The sequence below is a fragment of the Chelonia mydas genome, chromosome 4, assembly GCF_015237465.2.
Source record: "Chelonia mydas isolate rCheMyd1 chromosome 4, rCheMyd1.pri.v2, whole genome shotgun sequence".
Lineage (NCBI taxonomy): Eukaryota > Metazoa > Chordata > Testudines > Cheloniidae > Chelonia > Chelonia mydas.
Genome location: NC_057852.1, coordinates 10,593,096 through 10,605,429, shown reverse-complemented (window position 1 = coordinate 10,605,429; position 12,334 = coordinate 10,593,096). Strand labels below are relative to the sequence as shown.

At 45.4% G+C, this 12,334-nt stretch overlaps 1 protein-coding gene across 2 annotated transcripts in view; it reads left to right on the top strand.

Moving 5' to 3' along the window:
• The first annotated feature begins 1,471 nt into the window (after window positions 1–1,471).
• LOC102936734 (transmembrane protease serine 11C) overlaps window positions 1,472–12,334 on the top strand; it is a 69,314-nt gene continuing 58,451 nt past the window's right edge. The window contains exon 1 of one of the 2 annotated variants that reach the window (XM_043545665.1): window positions 1,472–1,536. Coding sequence is in view for 1 of the 2 variants with exons in the window: in XM_027826599.3 (XP_027682400.2) it covers window positions 6,882–7,033 (152 nt within the window). In the remaining variant the exon portion in view is untranslated. Of the gene's footprint in view, window positions 1,537–6,521; window positions 7,034–12,334 lie in introns of those variants that run through there. The other variant, XM_027826599.3, reaches the window with a different exon arrangement.

Here is a 12,334-nt window from a genome sequence, read left to right as displayed (position 1 = left end):
AAGTGCCAGGACACAGGGTTGATTTGGGTACTTTTGGAGAGATTTTTCTGATTGTAAACCATAATTCGGTGTGAATGCAGGATACAATTGGCGGAAGTGCCTCAGTCACTTAGGTAGAGAGACAGAGATACAAGTTTCAGAAATGCCTAAGAGATCTGTGCTAGTGCTTATCACAGGATTTGGGCACCTTCCATGTAAAATGGATTGGCAATAATCTCTCTCTTTTAGGTACTTATTACCGTAGGATCTGAGAACCCCTCTCATTGCTGCATTAAATGTGATGCACTACAGCTGTGCCACTGGAGCATTTCAAGGCTACGTCTACACTACAAATTACTCAGAATTTATGGTGCTCAGGGGTGTGAATAATCCACATCCGTGAGCAACCTAAATTATACCAACCTCAGTGCTGGTGTAGACAGTTCTATGCTGGTGGGAAAGCTTCTCCTGCCAATATAGCTACCGCCTCTCATGGAGGCAGGAGTTAAGTTGAGGCAAGCACTCTCCCCCGTCGATTTAGAGCGTCTTCATCAGAAGTACAGCGCCGCTGTAAATGATCTAGTGTAGACATAACCTAGGTGTAGACAAAGCCATCGTAAAATGATCCTTGACACCCCTAGTTTAATTAGTCCATTTTACATTTAAAGTTAAGAGCTGGATTATACGAGAAAATTAGATCAAACCAGCTACGTCACTCAGGGGTGTGAAAAATCCCCACCCCTGAGTGACAGGTAAAATGACCTAAATCTGTGTGTAGACGGCACCATGTTGACGGAAGAATTCTACACTATGCCTCTGGAGCATTTTAAGTGTAGCTATAGCCCAAGTGAGTGCGCACTTGTGGAGTGTGGCCATTTCTTGTGGTCGAGAGATTTGGAGTTTTTCTTAAAGCGCCAGCTCATGGGATCCTGATATTATGTGGTGGTGTTATCGTGCTGTGATGTGAGAATCTCAGCTTTCGCTTAAAGAAAAGAAAAGAAGTTTCTAGCCCTCGCCTTGGCAGAGAAAAGCTTTAAAATGTAGTTTGTAAAGTTTCCCTTTGACCCCCCAGTGTTTTTCTGCAGATGGGGAGCCAAACCCTTTGCTTAGGTTTTGTACATCTTGACCTTCGACTTGGAACAGATAAGATGGGTAGGAGCTGCTCCAAACTTGGAATGTCCAATTTGTGTGAAATCTCCTCATTTTGAAATTTCATTTAGCTCTGATTTGGAATGTAGTGGGGCACCTGCCCCATTTCAGCAGAACAGGGGTTAAAAGCAGCCCAGGAGAGGGCTGTAGCTGGGATAAAAGGAGTGAGAGCAGCTGAGGGAGTAGCTGACCACAAGTGTGCCCAGCTCAATCAGGGCCCAGCTGGCCCTGATAAGAGGGCTGAGGGGCCAGGAGCTGAAGGAGTCTCACTCTAGCCCTGGAGTGGGAAGGGCTAGCTGCCTGGGAGCAAGGTAGCTGAAGCGGAGCAGTGCTGGGGAAGGGCAAAGGGAGCTGGGGAGCTCCAGCCTGGTAAACCCCCAGGCTGCAAGCCTTGTTGAAGGCCAAAAGGTACTGGGGCTGCAGACGGGAAGCCCAGGGATAGGCAAAGGCAGCAGGTCCTACCCCCTTGCCAATGATGAGTGGCCATTACAGACTGCAGTCTGCCCCTTGAGAAAGGGGCTAGATGATGACTTGCAGTAGCCATTTAGGCAAGATGGGCCTAGAAGGTTGGGGGTTCCCCTGGGAGGGGAGACCCAGCATGTGGGGGTACTGCAGTGGGCAGAACCCCAGGGTAAGAGGCACTGGGGTCTGGGAGGGACACAGGGGCCTGAGGCAGGTGAGACACCGGCCACCAGGAGGCGCTCCGAATATTGGATGAGCTAATTCCAAAACGACCAGCAGGAGGCGCCACGCCAGTGAGTCTTTGCTCTGATACATAGAACAAAACCAAATATTTTTGAAGTTCCCCATGAAATGGAATTTCTGGAAAATTTCAGTTTGGGGAAAATTTGAAATTTTATTTAGACCTTTATTTTATGTTGGAGTATTTGTATTTTTACATTATTTCATGACCTGTCAATAGGCGTGATTAATATGACACAGTTTGACACAACCCTTTGATTACAACACAAACAGGAAACTCTTTGATCTAGATAAGAAGTACTGATTGAAAATCTTATCGAAGTAGCAGCTGCCTTTTATTTAAAAATTTATATAATAAAAGAATATTTCAGCTACTATGGCATGATAGCACATTATAAAATAATGGAAATAATCATACTTATTATTAAATAGTTAACAATGTTTCCACTTTTGACCTGAGTGGCTAGTGAAAATTCAGGGCTGCGTTCTGTGGGTGCTCCAGCTGGTGGAGAAATGGGTGATAGCCGGGTAGTTCTTTGATGCAACCTTGTTTATTTACAAGGAATGTACAATACCCTATTTTTTGAACTAGGCAGGCCATTCATCCAGTTATAAGCCAGACAGTCCTGTTTTTGGAAGGGTTGTCTCTGGCTGGTATTGGACAAGGTTTTGTCTGATATTATGCAGGACACTGTTTTGCAGAGTATGTTGCTCTGTCCCCTCCAGCATGACCTCACCGTGGGATATCACTGGTGGGGATGGGCCCATGCTGTTCTGGAAAGTACTGCAATGTCTGGTATTCTGGGGATGTGTCAGTGCCCACCCTATTCTGGATGCAGAAGGGACCAAGAACAAAAAGGAGCATTTCCTTAGCTTACGTGCCCCCAAGTGTCTTTCGCCAAGATCAGACCCAAAAGCTCTCTCTAGCTGGCTCTAGGGTCATACGCTGCTCACAGCTGGCTCCTTCTTGGCTTTTTCTTGCCTCTTCTCTGTGCCTCTTTCTCTCTATTCTTGTCTGTGACCTCAGTGTCTGTTGGTTTTCTCTTAGTTCCACCCAAAACAATACTCACCCCAAAAACTCCTGGGTGGGCTCACATCCACTTTTTGTCCTAGGTGGTTCTTATGTTTACAGTTGCGTTAATTGAAGGGGAAGTTCACACTGATCAACCTCAATGGGGTTTTAACCCAACTCATAATGTTTTACCCAGCTCATAACAATAACATCATAAAAAAATATAAAAATGAAGAAAATCCATAAAATAAATGCTGAAATGAAATTCTAAAATGAAAATGTTCTGACACAGATTCATTCTTCTGTTGGTGGCATCTGACAGATGATGAAAGTGAACATGCTGTTGCAAAAAAAGAGAATGCAATTTTGGGTTGCATTAACAGAGGCCCAGCATCCAAGTCACGGGAGGTGATATTACCACTGCACTCGGCGCTGGTTAGGCCTCAGCTGGAGTAGTGTGTCCAGTTCTGGTCACCAATGTATAGAAAGGATGTGGAGAAACTGGAAATGCTCCAGAGGCAAGCGGCAAAGAAGATCAAAGGGATGGTATGTTTCGTTTGGAAAAGAGGAGATTGAGGGGGGAACATGATAGTGGTCTTCAAATACTTGACAAGATGACTTAAAAAGATGGAAAAAAAATGTCTCTCTTGCCACAGGGGGCAGGACAAGAGGCAATGGGTTCAAACTACCGCAAAGCAGATTTAGATTAAAGCTCAGGAAAACCTTACTAACTGTCAGACTAGTAGGACAATGGAACAGATGCCGAGGGAGGTTGTGGAAGCTCCTTCACTGGAGGTTTTCTATATGAGGCTGGACAGAGCCACCTGTCTTGGACGGTTTAGACACAAGAAATCCTGCCTCTTGGCAGGGGTTAGGCTAGATGACACTTGCAGTCCCTTCCAACTCTATGGCTCTGTGATTCTCCCCCAGGGGCTTCCTTCTTGTTCCTGGAGTCCTCCCAGGGAACAACTGCAGACTCCTTCCTCTCAGCCCCCATTTACTTGCAGCTCCCTGGTTTTCTTGCAGCTCCCTGGTTTTCTGTGCTGTCCCAGCCAGGCTTTGTTCTCAGTTAACCCTGACCCTCCTCTCTCAAGTGGCCTCTCAGGCCCTTGTTATCCCTATCAGGGCTGGTGTGGGGTACATCCCCCATCACAGTAATTGAATTGACCAAGGCTGTGGAGACAGCCAGTGTCAGACTGTCTTTCCAATCTGTATTTGGGGTGAGGCTTTCAGAAACACCTCTGGGAGTGAGACACGCAAATCCTATTGAAAGTTCCTCTTAGGAAATAAAGATTTTTGAAAATCTCACCCTTAGTCTACTGGACCATGCGGTCCCTAAGAGTGAGGACAAATCACACTAGGTGCTGACACAGGAGTGGGCTTGACCTCAACCAGATAGCTGGCTGGGGGGGAACATGAAGCAGGCCTAATGCTATCAGCATAACCCTGGGTAGCAGCGCCCTCACCTAGCTGCGAACTGAACCAAAACCAGAGGGTGTTACCAGATGTGCCTATTACTTTGGGTATGCTCATTTATTAGGGTTACTCTTCGGCGGGGGGGGTGTGTGTTCTGTAATTCTATTAATGTACTGCTTGTGTCACTTGTGTGTTCATATGGAGCTCCACACCTTCCTTCTGCAAGTCCCCTCCCAATGGAGCTACCCTGCAGGACCTAGGTTCCCCAGGACTGGGTTCCTCCAGCCCGAGGACTAGATGAACGAACACACACACACACACACACACACACCCCCCGCAAGTCTGAGCAGACCGGGTCAATCAGCACTCTCCAGCTGATCCCCTCATATGTCCCTGTACTCAATGGGCTGGGTTAAGCGGCACCTTCAAGCTGTCACCTTTATGTGCCCCTGGTCTCTAGGCTGGGCCAAGCAGCACTTTCAGCTGCCCCCCCATAGAATCATAGAATCTCAGGGTTGGAAGGGAACCTCAGGAGGTCATCTAGTGCCATCCCCTGCTCAAAGCAGGACCAATTCCCAATTTTTGCCCCCAAATCCCTAAATGGGCCCCTCAAGGATTGAGCTTGCAACCCTGGGTTTAGCAGGCCAATGCTCAAACCACTGAGCTATCCCTCTCCCCGCTTAATATACCACAGGTTTAACCTGTCCCTATCCCACCTTCACATCACAATTGTACTGGTAGTAACCCACTTGATGAGCAAACCCCATAGTATTTGTGGGTGCTACAGGGATCTTTAGCTTAGGTAAGAGAAGCATTGCTGCAGAGTAAATGGGGGAAGCTAAAAACACAAAAGAGTAAAGTTCAGAGAGAGAGAGAAGCAACCAGCTTAACCATTAAAGTTAGTTATTGAATAATAGTGATAACTACACAAGGACAGCCTAAACCAACATAACATACATTATTAAAGGTTAATACCTGAGGTAGAAAGGAGAACAGAGAGAGAAAGAAGGGGATCTCACCGCTCCTTGAAGCATGAACTGGTTGGGGTTCCCAGGTGATGGTGGTAGCTCAGGGTCCTGAGTGGTGGAGACAGGCAGAGCCCCCAGCACGATCAGTCAGGAGATGAAGTCCCAGTGGAACTGATGCAGAGTTTGAGTCGATGCATCAGAACACTTACTTGGGCATAGGTAGGGGTTTTTGTAGAGAAAATTCAATGGTTCAAGGGAGAACACTAGATTTGTTTATGGGTAAACTGATGACTTAAGGGTTTTTTTTAGGCTAGACAACAGGACCTGATCACTCTTGGCTATGGGTGGTGGTTTCTTCCAGGGAGCTTACAATGCAACTAGGCCGCTTCAGTATCTTGGATATCAATCAAGGATTCATTACTAGAATTGGTCTGATAATTGCTGAGCTGGGTGTGTGCAGGCGTGGGTTCATTAGCATCTGGAGCGGAGATTCCCATGATGCAGTGCATCCCTGCTTTTCTGGTCCCAGAGTTCAGTGCGGTTCTCTGTTCTTCGTTCTTTATGCTAAGCCCTGTCCCATCTTTTGTGGAGATGAGGCTAGGGGAGTTGTCTCTGGTCTTCATTCTGTATGCTAGTGGAGATGTCTTAATCTTGTCACCCTTGTCAGAAGGGGTCTAGGTGTGTCTCCCAACGCCCTTCACTGCTCTCTGCAAGCCTTTTCTCTGATCGGTTTTGGTTCAAGCAGAGACTGGTGGTGGTGGTGGGGCGGTGTCTTTCATGAGTCAGACAGGCTAGATACTACGCCCTGGTTCCCCAAAAACACAGAGCTGACTGGTATCAAGGGACCCACTGCTGTGATTTCCAAAGACCCCAGAAGTCTGTCTTGTGGAAGTGCGAATTAGCTGAATTTTAGGAAAAATCAGTGGCAAGCTTTCAACCCCAGCAGTCAACTGCTGTCTGTTTCTATCGGGCTCAAGGTTGTCTTTGCAAGGGTGAGGGATGGACACTCCCTCTAAATGAAAGACAGAACTCTTCGGTACACCTTCTAGGTTGCCCCACATCACATGTGAGGGCTGCAGCCCTGAGCTACGCAGGCCCAAAGGCAGGGATTATGCTAATCACAAGGTACCTAACATGTAATTACCTGGCCAGATGCATACGTAACTGTGATCCCTGATGCCAAGCGAGTCTGGGAGGAGTGAGCAGCTGGGGAGAGTTGGACAGGCAGAAGCCATTTGTTTTTGTATTCATTTATTTGCTCTCTCTCATTGTCGTGTAGGAGGGGTGCAGTAGGAAAGCCAATGATGCAGGCTCAGGAACGGGGATTTGACCAGGAGTTCACACTAGAGGGTGCTAGCATTTAGGTCACAGCCCAGTGACACCAGCTTGCCAAAAAGGGAGTAATACTGGCAGGAAATGTGAAGAGCTTCCTGATATGAATCCTGTCTGGTAAAGAACAAGTCTTCTCACCGAGTGGGTGTGGCCGCTCTGCCATGTGAGCCTGTCAATGTCAAACACAACTGAGTGCTGATTGGCAGCTTGTAGTCTCCTTGTTGTCTCTGTGCTCACATCTGCTTGGGGTTTTACTTGCATGCCGGTTCCTGCATTCTGCATTAAACCCACACGCTGCTGAGTGTTGCACCACAAACAGCTCAATGAAGCCTCTTCGCTTACCACCCTATTCTCCCTGCAACACCCAGCCGTGCGATGACTGTATGTACCAGCAGCATTCACGGTGCTTTCGAGACTTCAGTCGATCTCAAAGAGGCTACCAGACCTACCGGGGCGTGCCATGGGACCTTCAAAGGTAGGTGACGTGTTTAATCCTTCTGAGCAGGACTTGGGGGAGCAATGGTAGCAAGGGATGCTGTTTGTGGAGATTTTTTTGTTTACATTAAGATGCGTCTGAAGGACCTGGAGTGAGGCCATCAGTAATCTCCTCTCTTCCGCCGGTCCAAAAGCCAGTGGCTTAACCTCACTCCATCTCTCCCTGTAAGGATGCTTAGACAGAATGCTGCTCATGATTAGGGTGACCAGATAGCAAGTGTGAAAAATTGGGAGGAGAGTGGAGGGTGATGGGTGCCTATATCAGACAAAGCCCCAAATATCAGGACTGTGCCTACAAAATTGGGACATCCAGTCACCCTACTCATGATGGACCATTCTGAAATGTACAGATCCTCAGAGGAGAAGGGATTCACTGCAGGGGCAGCAGGAGGAGGCGTGGAAACTAACTGGAGGGTCACAGATTGAAAGCGCAAGATGGTGGAATGGTCTGGCTCAGTGGTTCTCAACCAGGGGTATGCAGAGTTCTTCCAGAGGATACATCAACTCATATAGATATTTGCCTAGTTTTACAATGGACAACATAAAAAGCACTAGCGAAGTCAGTACAAACTAAAATTTCATACACGCAATGACTTTATACTGCTCTGCATACTATACACTGAAATGTAAATACAATATTTATATTTATTTTATGTGGTAAAAATGAGAAAGTAAGCAATTTGTCAGTGTTAGTGTGCTGTGACACTTTTGTGTTTTTATGTCTGAGTTTGTAAGCAAGTAGTTTTTAAATGAGGTGAAACTTGGGGGTACGCAAGACAAATCGGACTCCTGAAAGGGGTACAGTCGTCTGGAAAGGTTGAGAGCCACTGGTTGGGATAAAAGGGGGGGGTCGCGGTTTGGGGGGGTTCACGGGCTGGATGTGAGGGGAACCTGGAGTTTGATGTGTGGGTGGGGCTCATGGGCGGGATGACTTGGAGAGTTGGGGTTTGATGGGGGAGTTGGATTGTGGGCTGGAAAAGCAAATTCAAGTGGAAATCCTTAGCCAGACTTACCTAGACCTGAAAGCTTTGGATTTCATTTAGAAATGTATGGTGGCTGAGGCTGTTCCCTTATATTTCCCCTAACTTAGCTGGCCCCTCTTGCCCCCAAACTGAACAGCTTAAGGTGCCTTTTTTTAAGGGTGAAGCTTCTGTGGCATGAGTCCTGTATTTTTGCCTGTGTGACTCTAATTACTCAGGATGGATTGTGATACCCTTTCCCTGAATAGCACTGTACTCCACAAGTGGTCCCACTGAAATTGACAATGAAACTATTATCTCCAAGGAATAATTTATTATGGAGTTAAAAGAATAAGGCCCTGATCCTGCAATGCCATTGCATTGCAACTCGGAGGGGTCTAATTTAGTAAGACATTTTGCTGTTGGTTTTAACATTATTTTAAATTTACTGCTGATTATAATCTGTCCCTGGAAACTTGAAACAAAAAAAATCTTGGTTCTGGATTGGTGAAATTTATTCTTTAAATGCACTGAAACTTTTTTTAAGATTGTACAAAATATGGCATTGTCTTTGCAAACCAACACAAAGGAAAAGAACTAGTTCACCCTATGTCCTTCCCAACCGTAGCAGCACCCTTTCCAGCTTTTTATCTGTAACAGAATATGCATATATTCAGCTACTTCGCTTTGCATATCAATGTGGAAACGGAGCACCACTGCGATCTTGCACAGTTTGTCTCTACACGAGCTGCTGTAGTATATTTAAAGCAGTACAGCCCTCCTATTGTCAATGCAGTTATACTGGTATAAAGGTGCTTATATTGATATAGCTTATTCCTTTAAGAGACAGGAAATATATAATACTGGTATTAGGGACTTTTTATATTGATAAAACTACATCCATGCTAGGGGTTGTAACAATGTAACTATTTCAGTATGAGAAAAAAATATCATACCCCTAACCAAAATAGTTATGCCAGTACAAAAACTGCATAGACCAGGCATGAGTAAAGTGTGTAGCCTCCTTCTGACTGGAAAGGAAGCTTGCAAATACGGGGCAAATCTCCGAATTAAATCGTTGTAGATCTTGGAAGCCAGGGAGTACACTAGCTTGACTTCTCAGAAGGCTCATCTCACGACAGAAATTTCTAAGTGCCCTGCACAGAACCCCATCCTGGCTGATGCTCACTGTACGGCAATGACTTCAGAGTGGCTGCATGGCTTTAACTGAGCACAGAGTTTGGCCCACTGTGCGTACTTTTCAACAACCTCAGTCCTTGCAAGGATCCCTGGGGAATGAGCTTTCGCTAGGTGTGAATTCAAACTTGTTTTGGAATGAGAACAGCCGTGAGCTGTTGGAGCTGCAGCACCTGCCTTATCTCAGTAATACAGCAATCCCATTATTCCTTACTGAAAATACATTGCGGCAAACCTGGGCAGGAAATAGAAATCAAAACCTGCAGGGTGTTGGTGATGCTGAAAACAACAGGTAATGACTCTGTTGTTCATTTGAAAGCCAGCATAGAAGCATTTCAATGATGGCTGAATCAGCATTGGCTCTTGTTTCTACATGAGCAGTTGGGTTTGTTTGTATTTTTTGTAAAGCAGGGTCTGAACCAGACACTGCCAGCTTTAGGGAAGTTGGATCCCTATTCAAATTTAGCAGCTGTTGCCTTTCTCTATAATTGATCCAAGGTCTCAGTTCAATCCATCTCCCCCTAAATTTTGGGAAAGTTCAAATCTAGGTCCCTGATCCAGCAAAGGACACTTAGATACGTACTTAATCTGAAGCCTTTGAGTACTGTAATGTGTTTTTAGATGGACATATTGCAATTTGGAGACGATTGCATTACAAGTAACGTATTTTGGTTTCATGTTGTCAAAGTGTTGCCATAACCAACAGCGAGTTTAAAAGACATGACACCACACAAAAAAATTCAGTGGGACCACTTGTGTGGTTAAAGTTAAGGAAGTGAGCTGTAGCTCACGAAAGCTTACGCTCAAATAAATTGGTTAGTCTCTAAGGTGCCACAAGTCCTCCTTTTCTTTTTGCGAATACAGACTAACACGGCTGTTACTCTGAAACCTATGTACTGAAGGTTTTTTCCCCTGGATTGGGGCTCTGTAGGTGAATCTGAGCTTTGCAGGTTTTTGGGCACAGCTATAATTGTAATGCTGAAGCTACATAGTGTTCAATCACTGTCATTATCCTGTTCAGTAGTGCATCTTTTTAGAAGATTTCAAAGCTAATCTGGGAGCAAGCACTTGGAAAGACTGTGCAGGGAGCAAGCCTGCAACAGAAAAGGACCCCGGTTGGTCTTGTTCATGTTTGATCCCTTTGTGGTCTGTAATCCGAATGCAGCCTGGAGTGAATGGATGCATCCATAGCTCCCATGGGAGACTGGTCCAAATGCCATGGTGATGTAAACAGCAGGGTTAGTTACACCCGTTGCACTGAAAAATGGGTGTAGGTGGTGAAGTACTGTAACGCATTCATTTGGCATTCAGTAGGTGAGCAAAATGAGTGTAAATTGCAGGCCGATGGGGGTGGAAGGGGGGCGTGTGTAGCAGGAAAAGCAGCTAACATCAGGCTGTAGAATATAACATGCCTCCACACCCTGCTTTAACTTACCCCACCCCTTCCCAAAACACTCCTGAGGCCAGCGCCAGCCCTGGTGTCCGTGCGCACAAGTCTCATTGACTCTAATCAGACTTGAAACTGGTTATTAAAGGGGCTAAACATGGTCCCCAGGCAACACCAAGCCAGATCCTGATCCCACTGAAATCCAGGTGAAACCCCTTGTGATTTCAATGGGACCATGATTTGATTCTTGCAGAGTTAGTGAAAGTTATGTTCTTTTGCCACTTTCACCCATTTTCTGACCAGTTTATGCTTGAGATATCACCCAGACCGTCAAGTAGGCTGATGCAGCGTGAGGGTCGGTGTCTCCAGATCTTCAGAGGATGCAGTATCTTGAACTCTGCATTGCTTATGGGGAAACTTAAGGAGCAGCTCTTCAGTGATAGGTGACTCCACCTCTAGTCCTAATGCAGATTGTTTTAACAACTAGAAATGTGGCCAAGAGGGGCCCCCCACTATAGAATCTTGGAGATGTAGGGCTGGAAGGGACCTCAAGAGGTCATCAAGTCCAGCCTGCCGAGGAAGGGCCAAGTCAACCTAGACCATCCCTGACAGGTGTTTGTCCAACCTGTTCTTAACCTTCCAATGATGGGGATTCCACAACTTCCCTTGGAAGCCTGTCCAGAATTTAACTACCCTTATAGCTAGAAAGTATTTCCTAATATCTAACCTAAGTCTTCTTTGGTGCAGATTAAGCCCATTACTTTTTGGCCGAACTGCAGAGGACATAGAGAACAAATATACACTGTCCTCTTCATAACAGCCTTAACAGATTTGAAAGCTGTCAGGTCTCCCCACACTCTTCTTTACTCAAGACTAAACATGCTCAGGTTTTTTTTAACTTTTTCTCATAGGTCAGATTTTCTACCTTTAATCATTTTGTTACTCTTTTCTGGACTTTCTCCAATTTGTCCACCTCTCTCCTAAATTGTGGTGCCCAGAACTGGGCACAGTACTCCAGTTGAGGCCTCACCAGTGTCAAGTAGACCAGGACAATTACCTCCCGTGTCTTACGTACAACACTTCTTTTAATACACCCCAGAATGATATTAGCTTTTTTTTGCAAATGCATCACATTGTTGACTCGTTTTCAATTTGTGATCCACTATGACCCTCAGATTCTTTTCAGGAGTACTGTCAGTTGTACTCTCCACTCAATTACCTAAGTCATTAATAAAAATATTGGCTAGGACCAGACCCAGGACTGAGCCCATGGGGCGCCACTAGATATATCCTTTCATTTTGATAGCACTCAAAGGACCAGTGGTTTACTACCTGTCAACCAGGTTTGCATTCACCTTCTAATAATTTAATCTAGACCACATTTCACTAGTTTGCTTATGATAATGTCATGTAAGACTGTGTCAAAAGCCTTACTAAAATCAAGATCTGTCATGTCAACTGCTTTCCTCCTATTCACTAGGCCTGTCAAAGAAGGAAATTAGGTTGGCGTAATTTGTTCTTGACAATTCCATGCTGACTATTCCTTATAACCCTATGATCCTCTAGGTGCTTACAAACTGATGGTTTAATAATTTGTTCCAGTATCTTTCCAGTGTTGAATTTAGGTTGATTGGTCTATAATACCTTGGGTCCTCTTTGTTCCCCTTTTTAAAGATAGGTATTATGTTTGCCCTATCTTTACCAACTCTTGCGATTTTATTGCAAGTCTCATGATATT